Source organism: Ursus arctos, unplaced genomic scaffold (genome assembly GCF_023065955.2).
Source record: "Ursus arctos isolate Adak ecotype North America unplaced genomic scaffold, UrsArc2.0 scaffold_28, whole genome shotgun sequence".
Classification (NCBI taxonomy): Eukaryota; Metazoa; Chordata; class Mammalia; order Carnivora; family Ursidae; genus Ursus; species Ursus arctos.
The window spans coordinates 13,136,116-13,160,621 of record NW_026622963.1 but is presented as its reverse complement, the minus strand read 5'-3'; the positions used below and the strand labels follow the sequence as shown (position 1 = coordinate 13,160,621).

General features: G+C 41.0%; 1 protein-coding gene across 5 annotated transcripts in view; it reads right to left on the bottom strand.

The window, feature by feature from the left end:
* Positions 1 to 24,506, bottom strand: part of HERC2 (HECT and RLD domain containing E3 ubiquitin protein ligase 2) — a 237,594-nt gene that overhangs the window by 97,677 nt on the left and 115,411 nt on the right. For 4 of the 5 annotated variants that reach the window (XM_026510286.4, XM_026510289.4, XM_026510287.4 and 1 more), the window contains exons 33-45: positions 24,346 to 24,482; positions 24,075 to 24,226; positions 23,050 to 23,241; positions 15,429 to 15,616; positions 14,116 to 14,308; positions 12,596 to 12,778; positions 10,480 to 10,661; positions 9,770 to 9,917; positions 9,495 to 9,691; positions 8,871 to 9,101; positions 7,871 to 8,009; positions 6,169 to 6,312; positions 3,284 to 3,426 (exon numbers count right to left, since the gene is read on the bottom strand). In XM_026510286.4, coding sequence (XP_026366071.1) covers positions 3,284 to 3,426; positions 6,169 to 6,312; positions 7,871 to 8,009; positions 8,871 to 9,101; positions 9,495 to 9,691; positions 9,770 to 9,917; positions 10,480 to 10,661; positions 12,596 to 12,778; positions 14,116 to 14,308; positions 15,429 to 15,616; positions 23,050 to 23,241; positions 24,075 to 24,226; positions 24,346 to 24,482 — 2,229 coding nt within the window. The remainder of the gene's footprint in view (positions 1 to 3,283; positions 3,427 to 6,168; positions 6,313 to 7,870; positions 8,010 to 8,870; positions 9,102 to 9,494; positions 9,692 to 9,769; positions 9,918 to 10,479; positions 10,662 to 12,595; positions 12,779 to 14,115; positions 14,309 to 15,428; positions 15,617 to 23,049; positions 23,242 to 24,074; positions 24,227 to 24,345; positions 24,483 to 24,506) is intronic. The other variant, XM_026510288.4, reaches the window with a different exon arrangement.

Genomic DNA, 24,506 nt, shown 5'->3' with positions numbered 1-24,506 from the left:
TTGGTAGAGCACGCAGCTCTGGATCGTGGGGTCGTGAGTTCCAGCCCCGCCTTGGGTATAGAGCCTACTTTAAGAAAATAAAAAATATATATTTTTTAAGAAAAGTCAAGAGACTTAAGCAGTCTAAGAAAATGGAAATTACGAGCTTCTACTATGAAACGCAGTACAGAAGTATAGGAAAGTCAGACTTACATGTGTTATTTTTAACTGAATGGATAAAACATGTTAAACAACAAAGACAACTTTCATAGTTTAATGCAGTGGAAAGATGTGATGGTCAAATAACTCCTGCTTCAGCATACACAGCGCCCAGTAAATTAGCCAATTATCAATGTCCATTAAACTTCACAGCCACTCTGAGTAGGAAACAAGCTGAGCAAGTTAAATGCAGAGTGAGTGGGGCTGGATGGGAAGGAAGGAGTCCCTGAACCCCTCCCCATGACCAGGCAGCGTCCACAGTCTCCTGCTCTTTTCCTCTGTAAGATAACCCAGAGATGGCATGTGATTCTCTCATGTACCATCCAGTCAACTCTCAATGATTCACAGGTAAAAGAACCACTCTGAGAGTTAAACATGGTATAAAAAATAAGGGAAATAAAAAATACTGGGAAACAAATTACAATCAATCAATGAACATATGCATGCCAGGGTCTATAGCTGGGACTCCCTACCTCCAGTACACACAACCCTTTCCCTGAACTACTCGAAACTCTCTGCTCCTCATCTCCAGTTACTCTCATAGGGTCTAAGACTTGCTATTTTTTTTTTTTAAACTGAGCATGTGAGGAAGAAATTAAGAGAAACCGAGGACTCCCTTAAGCCTTTCAGTGCTTAGAAGTGTTAAAAACCAAAGGTTTGCTGTGAAGTGTGAATAACTCAGAAGTGACAGGCTTCATTCTAAAAGCTTACAATTCTGAACTAGACGGAGTTAGAAGTTCTGGTAATGGGGACTTAGGGTGCACTGGACTAAGTCTCTACTAATAATAATGAACCCTGAACAAAATATTTTCAAAAACTGTTTGAAGGTCTGGGAGAATAGCCAAAGCAGTCAAAACTGGAATAGGTACAACCCTTGACCACAAGGGAAACCAGCAGGGAAGCTGACAGGGCAGTGTTTATTAGACTACAGTCAGAGGCTGGAATTCAGTCTTGCCAGAGCAATTAGAAAGGAGGGAGAAATCATAAAATCTGTACACAGACTATCCCAAATTACTGACTGATTCCAAAACTAAGCATTGTGAGACCCTGAAGTCCAGCGTAAAGGAAATGCTGGAAGGCTAGAGGGATTCTATAGCTACCCAGTGCTAGAGAGACAGTCTGAGGTCCCAGTCCAACCAAGTTAGATGGAGTTGGTCAAGGTGTAAGGTTCCCACTGAAACCTCAGAAAAGATTCTAAATCCTGGGATCGAGTTCTACATGGGGCTCCCCGTTCAGCAGGGACTTTGCTTCTCCCTCTCCCTCTGCCCCTTCCCTCTACTTGTACTTGCACTCTCTCTCTGCCTCAAATAAATAAATAAAATCTTAAAAAAATAATAATAATAAGTTAAAAAATAAAAAGAATGATGGCTGAATTTCCATCAGAATCAATGGAGACAAACAAAACAATGAAAGATCTCTCTTTATGGGGCACCTGGGTGGCTCAGTCAGTTAAGCATCTGTCTTCGGCTCAGGTCATGATCTCAGGGTCCTGGGATCGAGTCCCATATCGGGCTCCCTACTCAGTGGGGAGTCTGCTTCTCCCTCTCCCTCTGCTGCTCTCTTGCTTGCACTCTCTCTCAAATAAATGAATAAAATCTTTAAAAAAAAAGATCTCTCTTTGCTGCAACAGTCCTTCTCAATTCTTAACGATAACTCTGTGTTTCCTTCTACATCTTTCTTAACACTGGGCACCTCCCAGTGTGATTTCAGGTTGCATTCTGCCCCATTCACTCTTTAATTGCTCTCGGTGTCCTCTTTTTAGCTCTACGGGTGATGAGAAACGCTGCCACACTGTGTCCACTTTAACCTGAACTCTCATCTTAGTGGTTTTTAGAACTAACAAGTAGCTGGCATTCAGGCCATTTCAAAGAAGGCACGGCTCCCTATCCTCATGCCCAACATTTCTTGCCTTCTCCCTTTGCACTCCACCTTCCTCCCACCTGATTGCTGCCAGCCCTCCCATCAGCCTGATGCAGCTGCTTCCTCACTCCCTCAACTCCCTGCAGTCTTGGTCTCTGAGGATTTCTATTAGAGTATGTTCCATCTGCCAAACTGAGCACTCAAGGTTTTGCTTTTGTCTTTGATATTTTATCCAGAGTTTTTTTACATATTACATAGAAAGAAGAATTTTTATTTTTTTTAAAGATTTTATTTATTTGAGAGAGAGCATGAGCAGGGGGAGAAGCAAAGGGAGAGGGAGAAGCAGATGCCCAGCTCAGCAGGGAGCCTGATGCAGGCTCCATCCAGGACCCCAAAATCATGACCTGAGCCAAAGTCGGACGCTTAACTGACTAAGCTACCCAGGTGCCACAAAAGAAGGATTTTTTAGAAACAACTAATCCTTCATGCTGCAGGCCATGAAAATCCACATCACTCTCAGACCTGGTCACATGTTGTACTTCTGTGGGAACTTGGCCACAGCCCCAGCCCCAAGTTATACTGTGCAGCACATGTGCTCTGCAACAGGGCAAGGACTGTGAGCCTGGCAGCAACAGGGCATGCCCAAGAAAGACTTTGGAGTGAGTAGAAGAAACATGCCACTGCAATATTCCTAGGTCTAATGGGGCTCCTTCAACAACAATATTTCCTAGAAAAAGATCACACCATAAATATTTGAGCATCTGACCCATGTTGAATCTCATTAACTTTTTCAAATAATTCACACATATTCAAAATAAGGTTAAACTTTGACATGCCTGGGTGACTTGGTTGGTTAAGCGCCCAACTCTTGATTTCAGCTCAGTCAAGATCTCAGGGTCATAAGATCGAGCCCTGCATCAGGCTCCGCACTCAGTGTAGAGTCTGTTGTCCCTCTCCCTCCCCCACCTTGCTCTCGCTCTCTCTCAAATAAATAAATAAAATCTTTAAAAAAAATAATAATAAGGTTAAACTTTAACTCACCCATCCTCTAACTAGCATTATAACGCTCTATGACAAACATGGTTAAAACCTGAACCAGTCATAAGAATTATTTTGGCATATCATTTAAAATTCAGAATATATCCTTAAGAAAACACACATCTAGGAAAAAATATTGTTCCTGATTTCATGTACCAAATTAAAATTGCCAAGGCTGTTACTGTACCTCTAGCTCCTGTTTGTCAAATATGGCCTTCACTGGAGATGGCTGGGTGGCCGAGGCCAGTAACTGCTGCAAGAGGATCATTGGAGGCTGTGGCCCTTCAGGAGACATGTCCCCAAGGTCAGGGGATGCAGCTGCTCCATCATCTGAATTTAAAAAACAAAATATGAGTACATTATATTTTCAACTCCTAACATTTCTTTACTATTAAAGATAATGCATTAAACATGTTAAACCGAATCTGATCTCTACCTCTTCAAGCACTGGACCATCAAAATCTTCAAGGCTCAGATATCAAAAACTAGTCTCTAACAAATTTTCCACTCCTGCTTTTTCGCATCTGTCTTTTGTTAGTTCATGTGTCTCTTTAGAGCCAAAAAAGAAGCTACCACCCAGATTTCTGCCTTTGGTCCAATTCTTATACCTTCTCTTACTCAGTACACACTTCAGAAACCCCCCTTCTATGGACACTCCCAAGTTTGTATTTTTAGCCCTGGCTTTTCCTGCTAACCCTGTTCAGACCATAAATTGACACCAATTCCCAATATGTTTTGTGGTCAGGGTAACATCTTTTTGCCTGTTTTAATCTGAGTAGCTTTGGGTGAAGCATTTAGCACTTCCTGTTTGCCCCATGCCCCCTGAGTCTCACTGCCTCCAGCCCACTCACCATTTGAGTTTGCTGGTGGGTTGGTGACAACTTCAACTAATCCTCTAGATCGGGGGTTGGAAATTTTTTCTTTTGAAGGGACAGAGTGCCAACAGTTCAAGCTTACCAGCCACATGTCTATCACAGCTACTCAACTCTGCCACTGCAGAGTGAAAGCCACCTAAGGTGACATGTAAACAAGTGGGCGTGGCTGTGTTCCCATAAACTTTATAAAAACAGGTGGCCATGGTAATTTGCCAAGTCCTACTCTACACAGCTCTGTCTGGAGGCCCTACTCTATCCCAAGCATGGGACAGTAACCCTGATTCAGTGCCTCCAGAGCTACTCACCAGGGTGACCAGAGAACAACCAATCCAATTCCCTGGGCTCTGGTTTCCTTATCTTCTACAATTGTGGATTATCTTTAAGGTCCCTACTGTCTAATACAGAATAAATCTGAACTTTGATTAGATTTACCTTATACTCAGCATATTAAAATTAAATTCATAGTACCCTCTTAAAAAACACCCCAAATTCCACTGGACTTCCTAATTTTTGTCAAAAGCACTATCGTCTGCCCTCCCTGTAACTCAGGCTTGAAACATTAGCCATCTTTGACTTTTCACTGGTTTCCCATGTGGTTATCATTGAAAAGACTACACTGTCACAGTATCTACTGGAACCTTCTTTCCATTTTTCATGTCTTCCCCCAGAAGATACCTTATCACTTGAAACAAAAGCAATTCTCTCATCTCCATGGCCTTCCTTTTTCAAATACTCCTATACCTCACTAGATTTATCATCCTGAATATCAGTGGGTCCTCACTGGAGCTCTAAGTCAGCCTTAAGTTTCACCCTGGTATTCAAGACATTCTATCGCACGAATTCAGCTGACCTCTTCAGCTTTTGGCCCATGTTCATCAATAAACCCTGAGCTCCTTGCAAAGAGAAGCACTTAAACACTCACCCATACACTCACTGCTATGTCTATGCCCCTACTGTCTCTTCCAGCAGGACAGAGCTTCCTCATCACACTACACCTAGGGTTTGCCACACCCTTCAGAAGCTGCCCTCCCCAGCCCTCAACCACTGGTGTCCCCAAGACACCCGTGGAACTGCCATTACACATTTCGCAGTGCGCTGGCATCATATCCTGCACAGAGCCATCTGCATTCATTTTCCCTTCTCACTCTGACCCCAGAGAGTTTGGGATCATAAATAAGGACTATCTTACTCCCCATAATACTTCAGTACATATCTTTTAATAGCAGATGATCAAGAAAATATTTCATATTGGGGTTTTTTCCTATTCAAAGTGATATAAGGTTATTCTACAAAACTGAACTTATAGAAAAGTATAAAGAACATAGAGTCAGCTGAAATTCCACTGTCACAGTTTAGTAAGCAGATGAATCTATGGTATATCTACAAAGAGATATACACAGCAATGTGCTTTTTTATTTATCATTTTCACATTTCCATGGCAATGAACATATATATGTATCATCATTGTGAATGATGCCGTGGCATTCCACTGTGTGGATACACCACTCAATAATAGGCATTTAGGTGTCTCCAGTTTTCAACCTAAAAACAATACCAACAAAAAGGCCATAATGAGCACCATAAACACGTATCTTCATGCCTTTTCATGTGATAAATTCCCACAAGATGACTCACAGGTCAATGGAAAGATACAGAGAATAGAGAGATACAGATATAGCTCTGTGTGTGTGTGTGTGTGTGTGTGTGTGTGTGTGTGTATGCATTTTAAAGGGTAACATTTCCTTAAACGCCCATTAGATGGTTATACCAACTTAAATTCCCACTAGCAATGTGTTAAAGCAGTACTATTTTGTATGTGTATAAACCACCTGAGGGCCTTATTAAAATGCAAACTCTGATTTCTTAGGTCTGGGGTGCAGCCTGAGAGTCTGCGTGTCTAACACAGTCCTATGTGCCATCAATGCTGCTGGTCCATGGGCCACACTTTAAATAACAAAACAGGAGAGCACTGTTTTTCCTCCCTTACCGCCAGATCCCTTCAATCTTTTTTGTCTTATAAGACAATGACACTGTCATTTGCACTTCATTGATTAGTGGCCACATTGCACATCTTTCTCATATATTTAGAAGCCATCTCTGTTTACCTTTCATGGACTATTTACTCATGTCTTTTGCCATTTTCTATGGGAGTACCTGCCTTCCCTACAGATCTATAAGAGCTTCCTTAAAAACATACCGGTATGAGCAGCTGTGACCTCCTGAACAGCTGGCTGAGACAAGATCTGCCTGAGCTGGTCCTGGTGGGAAAGCAGTGCACGACCCGCCTTCAGGATGTACAGTTTTAACTGCTGGCACCTCAGCAGATCCAGGTCTACTTGTCCTGTGGGAGAAAAGGACTCCGCGGGAATGACACACCCTGCTTGGGCTCTTCCCCTCACCAGCTCAGTGGCCTTAGGGAAGGTATTCCGCTCCCTGCACTGCAGTGCCATGGCTGCAAAGTGGCATAAACAATGCCCTGCCCTGTGGGAATTAGCTGGCCATGCCAAATACTGTCAGTAATGAAGGACTGGTCTTTCCCAGTGTTATGATGAGTGTTTCTGGATAAGCATCCTCTACCTCCCCCAGGTCTTCCCCTTTTCCTGTTCCCCATGCAGCTACTTTGATGAATAGGGGTGAGAATTAAATGGTTTAACACAGTTAGATCCATGTTAGTTATTATTAGTATAATCAAACGTTTCCCACATTGCTGAAATTTCAACCAGATACCTATGTGACAAACAAAACAGTTTCACCTTTTCTTGCCAAGACTCCTCCAAGACAGTTTTGTTGGACACTCACAACATACAGTTCTTTAACAAGATCGTGACACTCCCTGGAGTCTTAGCTAAACAAATGACTGCAGTGGTGCCTGACAGCCAACTGAGGAGGAAATTAAGAGAGCTGCCACAAAGATGCAGGGAGAACACAAGAACTTAGCTGGGCTATAGTTGTGGCAACAGTATTCCAAGCAGGACATGTTGGAGGCCACAAAAGGCAGCATAGCAATGTGGGATGGAAGAGGATGGAGGAGCATAGGTGTCTTTCAGGCATCAAGCCTGAATGCCTGGCAGGCAGGTTTATTCACTGTGATGGGAAACGGGGATCAAGGAACAAGGTTAGTGGAATTCTGAACATGCTGTGGTGTACATGCACATGGCCTTCCAGCCAGAGATGTGAACTGGATATCCAGAGTTAAAGGTGGTCACTATCATGATTTGTAGTAGCTGTAGCAGCAATCACAGAAATATGGAGAAATGGGTGAGAAAACTCAGTAAGTGTGGGTACAATGAGCCAGAAGTTATGAAGAAAACCATAAGAATTTCCAACGTACAAAGAATAGTCAGGGAGAAGAAATCTCAAAGAACATGCAAAGGGCAGTGTAAGGAAAATTCAGGGAGCAGTATTCCAGACCAAAGGAAGGAAGGCTTTAAGCACAGGTGACCTTGGTCTTAGCCCAACGTCCACAGATATGAAGCAAGCAAGGCGGGTCCAAACATGCAGGCCTTACTGAGTCTGGCAGTGATGAAGTCAAGAGCAAAGCTCCTGAAAGGCAATTGGGCCTAAGGGCCATGGCTCGGGGGTTAATAGGAAGGGAGAGAGAACACAGATTCCTCTTCAAAAAGCTTATTCAGAATAAATGCTGGCACTGGAAAACAGGCTTGAGGTGGAACCCGGGGCTCCTCAGGGGCTGCTCCCACCGATGCTGTCATTCTTTGTATTGCACGCTCTTATCACCATGCTCAAGGTTTCATGCCCACCATAACTTAACAAATGGTCAATCCACTGAAACCCAAAGACTTTGGCAGGAGCAGGAACTTGCTCTGACAAAATGCCAAACATTGTCCAAGCAATACCAGTTAAGACTGTAGCTGTTCCATTAAGAAGCACCACATACTGACCTGCAAAACCCTGTTTAGGTGATTTCTTTACTTTATGCTTTTCCAATTTGCTTCCAGCAAGGTTTACCAATTGAGCCCAGACAGACAGCATCGGCTCTGTGAAGGGCAGGTTGGTGACACTGAATGCCACAGCAGGGAGCTAAAGCAAGAACACAGAAACCTTCAAAGTCTGTTCGGTGAAATAAGCAAATGAAATGCTCTGAAAATTATCATAACCATGAATCTTAATTCTGAAATTATCACACATATCCATAAGTCTTCTTATATCTGAGAATAATCATTTTAAAAGATAACATTAAAGGCAAAATAGAGATTTATATGTACAGTAAACATAACCTAAACTGATTTTTTCTTTAACAACTTGTGAACAATAATTATATCAGAGTGGTGGTTATTATATTCTTAGACATTTTCTATGCATTTCAAATTTTCTACAACATGTATATTTTCATTTCTGTAATAATCAAAAACAGTATTTTACAGGAAGATACACATCAAAGTAATATAAATCACTCACTTTCCCTAAACATCCCTAATTCACAGATTTAATATAACAGTAGCTGCTACATAAAGTTATGTGACTCAACACAATTAATAAGCATTTTCTACGTGAAGAAAGGTCATTTTTTAAGGAATCACCTTTAGGTTTCTTTAAAATTTGAGTTAATAAAAAATAAACTTCAAAATTTGCATTTTACGATAATTAAAACATAGTTACAAGTACCTTCTATGTTGCCAATGCCCTTTTATGTCTTTTTCAGCTAAAATAAGACATGAACTACTAATCCATGTAACAGCATGAGAAAGGCCCTATTTATCATAGGGGCACAAAGCAAACAAGTGAAGATAGATAGATGGCTTTCCTCAGGTTGCATAGCTTCCTAGATGGTAGACATGAACCATGAAAATCAAGTTCATTCCTGCACTGAAGTTAGAACCCAGTTCTAGTATAAAACTCCTCTGCCTTAATTACTAAGTAATTGAACACAAGTTCACCTACTGGTTTCAGCTGATTCAATGGGCAAACACGACACATCCGCATGTCTGAGAACTGTACAGTGATTCTGCCCTTCGGGGTGATGCGAGTCACCGTGCCTTCTCCAAACTCATCATGCATGACTTGTCCCCCCAGGCGCAGCCGACCATCGATGCCTCCGATCACAGCCAGGACTGCCATGAGGCCCCCTACCTCGGGGTTTTCAGAGTCTGGAAAGTAGTCCTCTAACTGGGCCTAATGCAGACAAATAGCCAGCTTGAAGAAGAGAGCCCAGGGTGCTGCCTATTTCTTACACATTTACAGCTAAGCCAAGTTCATTTTTATACTAGTTTCTTCAATAGTTATTTCCAGTAAAATATTTTTATAATAATTTTTTATTATGTTATGTTAGTCACCATACAGTATATCCTTGGTTTTTGATGTAGTGTTCCATGATTCATTATTTGCATATAACACCCGGTGCACCATGCAATATGCGCCCTTCTTAATACCCATCACCAGCCTATCCCAGTAAAATATATTTTAAAATATCTTTAAACAAAATACATGTCACTTAAAAAGATAATTTAAAATTTAAATCAACATCTTACAGAAAAAAATTATCAGATCTTAAAACACAGCACCCACCCCCTCCGATGGCTTTCCTGTGCAGCTGCGGGTGACGGAGTGGAGCTGAGAGTTGATGTACTTGTTTATGAGTCCATTCCACTGACCCAGGGAGTGAAGTGTGCGGAGTAGCGCCACCACCTCTTCTGCCAGGGTGCTGCTATGGGTGGCGGTCAGAGAGGCCTGTGGGCGTGCCCTCCGCCGCCTCAGAGTAGATTCTGAAATAGATATATGAGAGAGGAGCTACAGAGTGCCCTACTCACTTAACCAGGACACAAATAAGGAGAGCTGCCCACCTCTGAGGAATGGGATATCTGAAGAACAGGTGGTGAGCAAGCTGCCCAGGAAACCAAACAGCTTTTCCACAAGGCACTTCATATCCCTTGCCCTTTCGGTCTTGTCCCATGATGGAAGCACTGCTTGCAGTAAATGCACAGCTAAGATCTGATAAAAGACCATTTAAAATGGGAAACATTAAAGAAAACCACTATCTGTGATTTTAGATTAAGAAATAACAGATTTTTACTTTCTTTTTTTTGTTCCTATAATGCAATTATGTGAAAACTCAGATATTCATTATTTTATAGCCAGATAATTACACCCATGTTAATTAAAGATATAGATTATCAGGTATTAAGAAAAGGTACATTACAGAAACAGATATTTATTTAATTAAAAAATACTTCTTTTCAGCTTAATCTTCTAAAGACAATTATACTACAACTCCTCTGAAGCACATAAGGGCAGCTGGCAGGATTTACCACTTCAAAAACAAGCAAGTCAACTACAGTTTAGCAACTTAATCAATTTAAAATAATCAAAAACTTCAGCCCTTTGCACTAGAAAATCTACTTTGGGTTGGTTCCAGTTCTTTTCTGCACGCATTATTGAGTACAAGCACCTAATTATAATGACTGGGAGCACTGGCATCTTGATGCCACCTCTTAAGGGGGTCATACAGTCCCAAAACTCACACTGAGCAGGATCAGCCCAGCAGCACAATTACCTGCCGCTGCAGCGAGGCGGCGGTGAAAGGTGCATGTCCCTCCACGACCTTCATGAGCAGGGCAATCCACTGTGGGGAGCTGAGAGCAGCACACATGTGTGGTGTAAGCGCAATGCTCCGCACGAAGCCCAGCGTGCACCAGCTCCGGTGCTGCTCCCGGCACACCAGCCTGTTCGGGGAAGCTGCCAGAATGAAACAAACTAGCTTGGTACCAAATTTCTAGAAATAAATACTCAGTACAATCTACACTTTTAATTTACCTACCATGTTATTTTCAAAAATAACCTACTTTACAAATATATTACAATTTCACTCATTCAAAGTGAGAGCAGTGGGAGAAGACCCTGCAGTTAGCTCAAGGAACACTTTACAACACTCTTAAAACCTTTAAAGTACATGAGTAACTCAAACCAGTTAAGAAGTTTCATGTACTTATTATTTCTAGACAGTAAGAAAATGACTCACTATTCAAATTGCAGTTACTAGGAAGAGTGCATCTTGTGTATTTTTTTATAACCTCATGTGTTTTCAATATTTCCCATGATCTTGTTTACATTTAATCTGCACCACAAATTTCCAATCCAAGTTTAAGAAGTCTGCATTAATAGAACAAGACTAGGAGGCTTTCGTGAGGTTTATCCAATTTGACTGACGCAACTGACCCTGTCTGCTCCTCCTGGCTTCCAGGCTCCGCTCATGGGCACCCCGGGGCTTCCACTCTTTCCTGGCAGAGGCCCGCCTGCCAAGGCCCAGCTCTCCTGCTCTCCAGGCTCCCAGGGGCACCGCCTTCAGACACATGTTAATGACTGCACTCAATCACACTCACACACTCACAAACACATCAATTTCTACACAGTCACACCCTACCACAATCACATGCTCATTCTCACAGTCACTGATATACGCACACACAATCACTCATAATTATTCATCAACAAACACACCCAGCTACTCACACACATTCACACTCACTTCCACTTCACACTCATACCTGTAGCCACTCAAATAGTCTCAGAGACAAACTCGCACACTCACACTCAGACTCACTCACATACTCAAAAGCATCCTCACACTTAAACACACACTGACTCCTCCCACTTCGTCAACTCATTCTCTCCACATTTAAACACATTTACATTCACATACAAACATTTCAGTGGGTTGAACTGTATCCCCCAGAATTCATGTTCACCCAAAACCTCAGAATGTGACTTTATTTGGAAATAAATTCTTTGCAGATGTACTGAAGGTAAGGATTGAGATGACACTGTACTGAATAAGGGTGGACCTTAAACCCTATGAAAGTCTTTATAAAAGGCAGAAAAGGACACAAAGAGACACAGGGCAGTCCTCTGTGTGAAAATGAGGCAGAGCCTCATTGAGGCTATGGCCTCAAGCCAAGACAGCCTGGAGGTGGAAGAGACAAGAAAGGATTCTCTCCTGAAGTCTCTGCAGAGAACGCAGCCCCGCCAAAACCTTGATTTTGGACTTCTGGTCTCCAAAAATCTGAGGTTCCATAACTCTGTTATGGGCAGAACTGTGTCCTCCCCCTCCCAAAAGCAGTATGTTGAAGTCCTAACCCTGGTATCTCAGAATGCGACTTATTTGGAAACCAGGCCATGGAAGATGTAAACTGTTTAGAAGAGGTTAAACTAGATTAGGGTGGGTCCCTAATCCAATTATGACTAGTGTCCTAATAAAAAGGTGAGATTTGGAGACAGACACACACTCAGGTGAAGCTGAGGGCAGTAATCAACAAAGGAATGCCAAAGATTGCCAGCAAACTACCAGAAGTTAGGGGAGAGGCCTAGAACAGATCCTTCCCTCACAGCTCTCAGAAGGAACCAGCCCTGCTGGCACCTTGATCTTGAACTGCTAACCTCCAGAACAGGGAGAAAAAAAATTTAGGCCACCCAGGTATATGGTACTTTCATGTGGCAGCCCAAGCAAAAGAACCAAATTTGAGGTAAGTTGTTATGCCAGCCCTAGGACACTGCTACACACGCACACTCACCCACATGCACACACCCACATGCGCGCGCGCACACACACACACACACACACACCAAATGCATAGCCCCAGTGCTCTGTAGGCCCACAACTATTCATTGCATACATGTCTTGTCCGTCGTTCCACTTTCCACTAACATTCGCAGCAGTCCACACAGGGTCTTGGTGGCTTCACTCTGCATGATTTCAGCGTGGACTCCAGCAGAGAGACAAAGAGTTTGCAATAAATTAACAGTACTGGTAAGCATCATTGCAGTGGGATGAATGTTCCTTTCAATTTGTTCAGCTTCTGGAAAAAAGTATCAAAGTAAGAACCTACACTCCCAAATAGAACTGGAAAATGTCCCTGCATGTGATTCATGGGATTTTAATAACCCAGTCTTTAAAGGAATTAACTATCACAATTTTTAGTGTGGAAAGGGAAATAGCTCTTTATAAGAAAAGATGGAATTCAGAATGCACTAAATACACTAATCATCTCTGCCCCCACTTTCCTCAAAGGAAATAAGCCTTCTAAATTAGAGTTTACTTTTTTAAAACGATCTCTGCACATAGCTCAGAAGCACTAAAACAATCTCAAGGATTTACTCTTTTAGAAAGACAACTTATCAAATGTCAAGAGCTGCTTGCTGACAAGGTAGCTATGCCCTGGATGAAGATGTAAGTGCCTGTGCCATGGAGGGGAACCAAAGGCTCGTCGTGTGTCCAAGGCACTGACTTTCTGACAAAGAGGCATGTAACAGCAGAGCCACAGTTCTTTCACTTAGCCAGCTCTGCTCAGGCCCTGACTTCCCTGAGTAAAAACAAAACCAGCCCTGATCATCTATGCGAGACTCCAGCTTTCACATATGGTACTCCCAATAGCCCCAAAAGGGAGGCATCATCTGTTCACAGCTGAGGGGGCCTGGACCCCCACAAGTGACATGGATGGAACACAGCCTTTTCCACTCTCCACACCACCCATTCTCTACTGAGCTCAGCCTCCCCTGACCATACAAATGACTTCCAAAGCCTGACTATGCAGTGCATACAGCCAGCACCTGAGCCCAAGAATCCACCCTGGCCTCCTAGACAGTCTCACTGAGACCAGCTGTGGGAAGCTTCATTCATACATCCCAACGTCTGTTGGACACATCTAAAAATGTCATAAAGTGCTCCTCCCACAACCCTGGATCTCCTTAGATAGGATTTAACTTTCTAGGTTCACTCCAAATTCTCACCTCGGGTTTCTTTAAGACAATACAGTACTAACTCCATAATATTCCTAGTCCACCAGGCACTGGCTCACTACCTCAGACACAGGCTCAGAGCCAACCAAGAAAGTCCACCAGAGGTAAAGACATAGCAAGCCCTGCACTGCCAAACCATACTTCACTGTCCCCAAAGGGAGCAAGAGAGTCAAATCCAGCTAGGCTGCCAGTTACCAGAGCCATGCTTTTAACTCCTGCATCAGCATTACCTGGGGCTTATTTAAACTGAACCTTCAGGGGCAAGTCCAAAACTACAGACCACGGTCCACAGCTGAGTCCTAACACCGTTCTCATTCCCAGATGAAAAAGATGACCAGCTGTCATTAGCACACAGCTTTCCAGGTTGCCCCAGACTAAAGAGCCCCAAGGCACCGACCAGAGTCATCCTCTGTGTCCGAGTCCTCTGCTGAGGGCTGTGTGGAGGCCGGCAGCTCTGCTAACTTGAGGTCATACTTCCCCTCCTTCCCCATCCTGTAGGAGTTGGTGCTGCCTGTGTCCCACTGGACCCTGATCCATCCGTCCTCTCCCAGTTCACCAATCACACGGCCAAGACCAGGAGGAGGTCCATCCTGAGGAAGCCAAAACAAAGATTAGTTAAGAGGGCGTACACCTGTTTTGTCACACAGACAAAGCCTTTAAGGAATGCGATGTTACTGTGCAGACTTTGTGCCCACAGACTGCTCCAAACATGCACAGCTGCAACATGCACAGCTCACATCATTACCATAAATCAAACATCAGGAAATAACTTGCTTATGCTCCCTTACGAAAGAGTTAAGTGGGAAAAGCATCGTCTCGATTAGCATCCTCCCTAAGCCAATGCAGAGATGAGGCTTTCCAGTCTAGTCCTCGGGCCCTGTTCCTTGGCTCCCTCGATCCCCCACAGGGCTTCGAAACACCAGAAACCTGAAACAAGCACCCGCATCTCTTCCATTCCTCTTATTCTTCAGTTTTCCCTCTGGAACCTAAAGTGGAAACTCCAACTCTCATTTCTATGAGTGAAAGCTGTTTTTAGGATGCTGCTACCTGTTATAGGACACTTTTGAGATGATTCTGATGAGGCCCATGCTTAAAAATGAGGCTGAGAAAACCTAGAGATGCCAAGAATGCTACCACACTGTAGGAAGGTGAGCACTGTCCTTCAGTAGTGACTATGGTAATGACACAGATACCAGCCCCCACAATCTCTACCTCGTGAGACCTGACAGAAGCTTGGGATTGATGTGCTGCAAGGAGAAACAGCCACTGCCCAACTGGAACACCTAAAACTGCAAGGTTGGGCACTTAATGGGCACATGGCCATTGGCTCCCAGAAGAAGCATCTGGGTTTTCCTGCCTCACAGCTTTCAGAACACAATTACTAAGATGAGGTTTGCTCTCTCTTGCTTACTCTTGCCCTACTCTGGGCTGCCCCTCAAATTGAGCCTGTGACAAGGAGTCTTTCTGAAAACAGCCGCCACCCTTTGAAGACCTGATCCTACCTGAGGTGCCCCTACAACCACTGTTACTCTCTATTTATTTTGCCATTCACCTGCCCAGGAACTAACTACATCACCAACTACATCATCTGTCAATTGCATAGGCCCTAAGTTAAAGTAGTTATTTACTCCAATTTCCACCCACTGATAGCATCCAAGTAAGGATGGTGACTAATGTGTGGCTAATGTGTTTAAAATCAAATCTGAGTACCTGATCACCCCATTTCCAATCAACACCTCTCATGACCCTGGTTCCAATCTTCATCATGGCAGCCAGTTCTGGCCCTGAAACTGGAAGCTGCACAGGAGCCATTTCCTTCCTTGTCTCTTCCAAAACTGTAGCAGAAGCTCCTCGGGCAGAAGCATTCATATCCTCTTCAACATTATCACAACTAGGACCTATCAGAGCATCAAACACAGCAGCTGAGCTAGTAAGTAGTTACAACTTCCTAATCTTAATACACTTTTTCAAAATTTATGAAGATAATTTTAAAGAATCCATCGTGTAACCAATACAATAAAACCATGAAGGATTTATTAATGAGAATTTAAAATGAGAACCAAATATATAAATATGTATCTGAAGATGTAAGATATAAAACAAGCAACAGAGACATTTGCTCTACTTCTAGGAATTATGCAACCCCCTCCAAAAATTTAAGTTAGAAAAACACTCACCACATATTTTTATTAGAATAGAAAAACAAAAGATAACCACCTAAATGTTTAACAATGAGAATCCAACAGTACATTAAAAGGATTATCCATCATGACCAAGTGGGATTCATCCCTGGGATGCAAGGGTGGTTCAACATTCACAAATCTATCAGTGTCTTAGATTTTATCCAGAAAGAAAAATTCAAATATCATATGATTCTCTCTATAGATGCAGAAATAGCATTTGACAAAATACAGCATCCTTTCTTGATTAAAACCCTTCAGAGTGTAGGGATAGAGGGTACATTTCTCAATCTCATAAAAACCATCTATGAAAAGCCTACAGCAAATATCATTCTCAATGGGGAAAAGCTGGAAGCCTTTCCCTTATGATCAGGAACACAACAAGGATGCCCACTCTCGCCACTATTATTCAACATAGTACTAGAAGTCCTTGCAACAGCAATCAGACAACAAAAAGGGATCAAAGGTATCCAAATCAGCAAAGAAGAAGTCAAAATGTCTCTCTCTGCAGATGACATGATACTCTCTATGGAAAACCCAAAAGAATCCACGCCCAAACTATTAGAAGTTATAGAGCAATTCAGTAATGTGGCGGGATACAAAATCAATGCTCAGAAATCAGTTGCATTTCTATACACGAATAATGAGACTGAAGAAAGAGAAATTAGGGAATCCATCCCATTTACAATAGCACCAAAAATCATACGTTACCTTGGAATTAACTTAACCAGAGACGTAAAGGATCTATATTCTAGAAACTATAAATCACTCTTGAAAGACATTGAAGAAGACACAAAAAGATGGAAAAATATTCCATGCCCATGGATCGGAAGAATTAACATAGTTAAAATGTCCATGCTACCCAGAGCAATCTACACTTTAAATGCTATCCTGATCAAAATACCGATGACATTTTTCAAAGAACTGGAACAAACAGCCCTTAAATTTGTATGGAACCAGAAAAGGCCCCAAATTGCCAAGGAACTGTTGAAAAGGAAAAACAAAGCTGGGGGCATCACAATGCCGGATTTCGAGCTGTACTACAAAGCTGTGATCACAAAGACAGCATGGTACTGGCACAAAAACAGACACACAGACCAATGGAACAGAATAGAGAACCTAGAAATGGACCCTCGGCTCTTTGGGCAACTAATCTTTGACAAAGCAGACAAAAACATCTGGTGGAAAAAAGACAGTCTCTTCAATAAATGGTGCTGGGAAAATTGGACAGCTACATGCAAAAGTATGAAACTTGACCACTCTCTCACACCATACACAAAGATAAACTCCAAATGGATGAAAGACCTCAATGTGAGACAGGAATCCAACAAAATCCTAGAGGAGAACATAGGCAGCAACCTCTACGACATCGGCCAAAGCAACCTTTTTCATGACACATCTCCAAAGGCAAGAGAAACAAAAGATAAAATGAACTTGTGGGGCTTCATCAAGATAAAAAGCTTCTGCACAGCCAAGGAAACAGTCCAAAAAACTAAGAGGCAGCCCACGGAATGGGAGAAGATATTTGCAAATGATGCTACAGATAAAAGACTGGTATCCAAGATCTACAAAGAACGTCTCAAACTCAATATGTGAGAAACAAATAAACAAATCATAAAATGGGCAGAAGATATGAACACTTTTCCAATGATAACATACAATGGCTAACAGACATATGAAAAAATGTTCAAAATCATTAGCCATCAGGGAAATTCAAATCAAATCCACACTAAGATACCACCTTACGCCAGTCACAATGGCAAAAATTGACAAGGCAAGAAACAATAATTGCTGGAGAGGATGTGGAGAAAGGGGATCCCTTCTACATTGTTGGTGGGAATGCAAGTCGGTATAGCCACTCTGGAAAACAGTGTGGAGGTCCCTTAAAAAGTTAAAAATTGAGCTACCCTATGACCCAGCCATTGCACTACTGGGTATTTACCCCAAAGATACAGACGTAGTAAAGAGAAGGGCCATATGCACCCCAATGTTCATAGCAGCAATGTCCACAATAGCTAAATCGTGGAAGGAGCCGAGATGCCCTTCAACAGATGACTGGATTAAGAAGTTGTGGTCCATATATACAATGGAATATTACTCAGCTATCAGAAAGAACGAGTTCTCAACATTTGCTGCAACATGGACGGCACTGGAGGAGATAATGCTAAGTGAAATAAGTCAAGCAGAGAAAGACAACTATCATATGATTTCTCTCATCTATGGAACATAAGAACTAGGATGATCGGTAGGGGAAGAAAGGGATAAAGAAAGGGGGGTAATCAGAAGGGGGAATGAAGCATGAGGGACTATGGACTATGAGAAACAAACTGAGGGCTTCAGAGGGAAGGGGGGGGCGGGAGAATGGGATAAACTGGTGATGGGTAGTAAGGAGGGCACATATTGCATGGTGCACTGGGTGTTATACGCAACTAATGAATCATCGAACTTTACATCGGAAACCAGGGATGTACTGTACGGTGACTAACATAATATAATAAAAAAACATTAAAAAAAAAAAAAGAAACTAACCAACTTTAATTATGGTACCATGCAGAAAAGAGGTAAGAACAGTAGGCCTGAGGAAGGGCTGTTTGCAAGGCAGCCCCTCAGTTGGCGTCTGGGAACCTCGATATCAGGAGGGCTCCCACCCTTCCCTAACTGATAAGAGGCCTCACTCCTAACTGATAAGAAGCTTCGCTGTGCCTAAACTGTCTGCACAATGTGGTTTTTGCTGAAACCTGCTTCCCACTGGTGGTCTAGAACTTGCGTATGTGCCAGGCAGAGATGCCAACTTAACCTGCCCCAGTGCAAACTCCAGGTGCTGAGTCTCTCATGAACTTTCCAGATAGACAACACTTCACACATGTAGTCACAACTCTTTGCTGAGAGAATTAAGTTCATCCTGTGTGACTCCACGAGGAGAGGACCCATGTCAGTTTCTCCCAGACTTTTCCCATGTGCCCTCCCTTCACTGATTTTGCTTTCTCGTCTTTCACTATAGTAAACCTTAGCCCTCAGTGTGACTATATACCAAGTCTGGTAAGGCCTCCTCACAAATCACTGAATCTGGGAGTGGTCTTAAGGACCCTAGCACAGGGATGGCAGCAATGGGATTCTCCAGAACAACCCCAACTTGCTGAAATATTGCAAAAGGACTGTTTGGTAAAAGGAAGAATGAAGGTGTGGAGCATGATGAGTATTTGGTCCCTGATTGCTACGAAATCATCCGTAGTATAAAACAGAAGTTGAGCTATCAGCTACAAGAAGTAAAATTTAGGAACGGATTTTAAAATAGTAAATTGAACCCTAGGAGTCAGCATGATGGATCCCCTTGGCTGCTTTGGCCTTGCTGGCTAATGTGAGGGGGCACAGCCCTACTAACTCCTTCGGTCTTTGTCTGCTCTTCCAAAGGGAAGGAAAAGGTGCCCAAACATTCCCAAAGGTGGGCTTGGATGGGTCAAAAATGTACAAAGTTCATGATCCTCTCTTCTCCAAAACAGAGAAAAAAAGGTTATTCAATTCCCAGGGCTGGAGCAAAGCTTTAGATAAAGTAAAGCTTTTCCCCAGCTTTACTGGCGCAAAAAATATTCTTTTCTTCAGCCCAACCCAGTGGTGCCTCAGTGAGGCCCTAAGAAGGGCAGGGATTGCATTCTGGCTAGGATCTCCCCTGGCAGCTATAATGTTAACCCTGCAAATACCAAATTTACTGCAAAGGGTTTGAATACATTTGCAATAAGAAAAAAAGGGGATCTTTTTTTAAGTGGTTTTGTGTTTTTGTGGCTCTTTTGTATCAGGATGCATACATAAAATTAATATAAAAAATTATACACTTATAATTTCTTATACGAAAGAAAAATAACCCTGATCAAGGAAACTGGTAAATATAGATATGTATTGATGTGACATGACTCCGTTGCTTTCTGCACCCAGTAGGCAGGTTCAAATTTAAACTCTAAACAAAAGCCTCCATAATTAATGATTTGTGCTATGACTTTTATCTATTGGATTCTCCGGAAAAAAAGGGAGATAACATAAAAAGAGAGGCAATTTTTGAGAATTTTTTAAGCATTTTTTAATTGTTAATACGGTCTTAAGAAATCAAATGTCTGGCTCACAGAGGTTGATTTTTTTCTAGCCTGATGCATATTTTTGAATGGATCATGTGGACACAAAGACTGACAAGATCAAAGAGCTTAGAGAAAGCCTTGCTTTTCGCTTGGGCTTGGAACACTAGCCTTGCAGTATCTCAGATTTCACGCAAAGAACATCATAAACCAATCAGATCTAACAGACATATATACATAAAACTCAAAAAGAGGAGGATATCCAATCTTCTTAAGGGTACATGGAACATTTTCCAGGATAGACCACATGCTAGACCATAAAACAAGTCTCAATAAATTGAAATACACTATAAGCATACAAATTATGTTCTCTGACAACAGAATGAAATTAGAAATTAGTAACAGAAGGAAAACTAGAAATCTCGCAAGTATATGGAAATTAAATTACATTAATCCCCAAAGGGGGGGGAAATCACAAGAGAAATTTAAAAATAGTTTGAGACAAATGAAAACAAAAGCACAACATACCAAAACTTATGGGATGCACAAAAAACAGTGCCAAGGTAGAAATTTATATCTATAAATGCATACATTACAAAGGAAGAAAAATCTCAAATTAGTAACTACACCTGGAGGAACTAGAAAAATAAGAGTACAATAAACCCAAAGTTAGTAGGAAGGAAGAAATAATAAAGACTAGAGCAGAGATAGAGAATTAAAAAACAACACAACAGAATCAACAAAACCAAAAGTTGGTTTTTTGGAAAATATCAACAAAATTGACAAACTTTTCAGTAGATTAAGAAAAAAGAGATGATGCCAATAACTAAAACCAGAAATGAAACTGGGGACATTACTACTGATTCTACAGAAATAAAAAGAACTATACGAGAGTATTATGAACAACTATACACCAACACAGTAGCTAACCTAGATGAAATGGATAAATTCCCAGAAACAAATTATCTGAACTGACTCAAGAAGAAACAGGAAACACGAATAGAACTGTAACAAGTAAAGACATTGAATCAGTAATCAAACCTCCCAACAAAGAAAAACCCAGAACCAGATGGCTTAACTGGTGAATTCTACCAAACATTTAAAGAAAAATTAATACCAATACTCTAACTCTTCTAAAAACAGAATAGGAGGCAACACTTCCTAACTAACTCTATGAAGCCAGAATTACCCTGATTAACAATAAAACTACAGGGGCGCCTGAGTGGCTCAGTCATTAAGCATCTGCCTTCGGCTCAGGTCATGATCCCAGGGTCCTGGGATCAAGCCCTGCATCGGGCTCCCTGCTTCTCCCTCTCACACTCCCCTTGTGTTCCCTCTCTCGCTGTCTCTCTCTGTCAAATAATAAATAAAATCTTTTAAAAAAAAAACTATAAAACTATAAAATACTGCTCAGAGAAATGAAAGAAGACTTAAGTAAATACAAAGCCATCACACATTCATGGAAAGAAAGACTTAATATTTGTTAAGATAGCAATACTTCCCAACACAATCTACAGATTCAATACAACCTCTACAAAATCCCAACAGCTACTTTTTGCAGCTAGCCCTGAAATTCATATAGAAATCCTAAGGACCCCAAACAGCCAAAATAATCTTAAGGAAAAAAAAAAAATTGGAAAACTCATTTTTTTATTTCAAAACTTAACACAAAGCTAGCGTTCACAACAATGTGGTACTGGAATAATGATAGACACATAGACCAACCAAATAAGAGTCCAGAAATAAACCAAAGTATTTACAGTCAAATGATTTTTGACAAGGGTGCCAAGACAGGAAAAGAAGAGTCTTTTCAACAAATGGTACTAGGACAACTAGATAACCAAAAGAAATAAAAGGAGTCCTTACCTCACACCATATTAAAAACTGCCTAGAAATGGACTAAAGACCATAAGAACCAAGACTACAAAACTTAAAAAAAGAAAACACAGTGAATAATCCTCATTATCTGGGTTGGCAATGGTTTCTTGAACATGACATCAAAAGCACTAGTAACAAAAGAAAGATAAATTGGATTTCATCAAAATTTAAAACTTCTGTGCATCAAAGTAAAACACAGCCCACAGAATGGGGTTCTGGGTATCTTCAAATCATGTAATTGCTAATGGTCTAGTATCCAGAACATGTAAAAGATTCCTCCAACTCAACAACACAAAGGCAAATAACCTAATTTAAAAATGGGCAAAGGTTTTGAATAGAAATTTCTCCGAAAGATATGCAAATGGCCAACAAGCATGTGTAAAAATGTTCAATGTCCTTACATTAGCAAAATGTAAATTAAACCACAATGAGAAACCACTTCACATCAACTGAGATGACCTCAATCCCGCCCCCCCACTTCCCAAAAAGGAAAACAACTGGTATTGGTGGGGATGTAGAGAAACTGGAACCCTTTTCCATTGCTGGGGGAGATGGAAAATGTTTCAGTGCTATGGAAAAGACTGGTGGTTCCTTAGCATGCTAAACACAGGATTACCATTCGACCCTGCACTTCTACTCCTAACAAAATAATTAGAAATAGATGTTCAAGCAAAAACTTGTACACAAACGTTCCTAGCAGCACTACTCACAATGGCCAAAAGACAGAAACAAGCCAAATGTCCAACTACTGATGAAAGGATAAATAAAATGTAGTATATTCATATAATATAATATTTTTTAGCCATAAAAGGGAACGAAGTACTGATATATGCTAAGTGAAATAAGCCTGATACAAAAGGCTAAAAATTGTATTTCATTAATATGAAATATCCAGAATAGGAAAATCCACAGAGATAAAAAGCAGATTTGTTGTTGCCAAAAGCTGGGGGAGTTGGCAATCAGGAATCACCACTAAATGGGTATAGCTTTCCATTTGGGGTGACAAAAAGGTTAGGGAACTAGACAGTAGTGATGTTTGTACAACATTATGGATGTGCTTAATGCTACCGAATAATAAAGTTGTTAAAAGGGTAAATTTTATGTTATTTTTATTTTACAATTTAAAAAAAGTTTATAAAGAGAGAGAAAGAAGACATGAAGGCAAAATCTTGACATTTTCATAAATGACTTAAGGCAGTGCCAACCTACCAATAAGCCGAAGTGCTGTCTGTGTGAGGGCAAGTGTGCCAGAGTTCAGCAGGAGGTTCAGGTTGTTTGCACCATGCTGCAGGGTGAGCATACTGAGCATGACCAGGAGAAAGCGAGCCTGTGGGGTCGTCCCCAGGCTTGGTCCTGATGGATTCTCATTGGTAATGGTTTGTAGGGGGACAGGCTGTATACCTAAAAAGAATTGGCACCCACATAAATTTCTTGTGTGTGGATATAAAAACATACATGATGCAAAAAGCAGTAGCAATTTTATAAAATTTCTGTTTTTCAGTGGGTGTCCAAAGTGTATGGACATCAGGCAGCTGTGCATTACTTTGCAATAACCCTACCACCATTAATCCACATACAGCCATTTCCGATTTGCAAAACTTATCACACTGCTCCTCTAAATGTCCCTAGTGGCTTACTCATTTCATTTCAAACACAGCAGTCATAGTTCACTTCTCTTCCACAAGACTAATCCTAGCATTTTTCTGCAGGTACTCAAACTATCCAAGAAATTAAGTAGTAATACAGTATATACACTTTAGGGCATATGGTATCAGTGATACACATGAAAATGTTAAAACGTAAAAAAGCTTTATATTCCAATACTACAAAATTGTGTCTTCTGCTGAATTTTGAAAGTTTTGTTTAAAATTTGACAAAGCTTAAAGCAGCTGAGATTATTGCTCTAATGTAACCCTGAAATTAATACACTATATATTGACTAAATTGAATTTAAATAAAAAAATATTTAAAGATTATTTTTCTAATGTATAGTTATTAAAGTCTTCTCAAAGAGCAAAAATCAGCATTTGCAAGTTTCTACAATATATAATTAAGAGCCAAACTATAAAATAATGTTAATGTGCTTCATTACTTATATTATAATTAATCATATTATATATTCTATATGCTATATAATAATTAAATTATAATTACATAATATAAAATAATGCTAATGTGCTTCAACAGCAATTTTAATACAGCCTTTTATGCATCAGATTTTTTTTTTAACTCACCAAGTTCTTTAAATTTGGCATTTGCATCCATCAAAACATTTCGAATATTCTGAACAGCCCAAGCATACAGCTTGCCAAAAGTTACTTCCAGTAGCATCCGATTAAACGGTGGGATCAAATCAACATCCTTTAAACAATCTGTAAGAGGTTCCCTTTTAAACAAAGATAAAGAATATTACTTACAATACTGCCAGACTTTTAAACTTCAATAGAACAATGCTTTGTTGCCACAGTGTCCCTTAATTAAGAAACAAATGTTATGAAGTTTTACCCTATATCAATCCCCTCAGGAATAAGTCTTTGCCATCCACAGAACATAGCATACTGTACAGATGGAAGTAAGAAATTTTTGGTTGCCAGTTTTAAAATTGTATCTATCCCTTCCAGACGAACCTCTGCTCTCTCCAACTGTAAAATATGAATGCATACAGT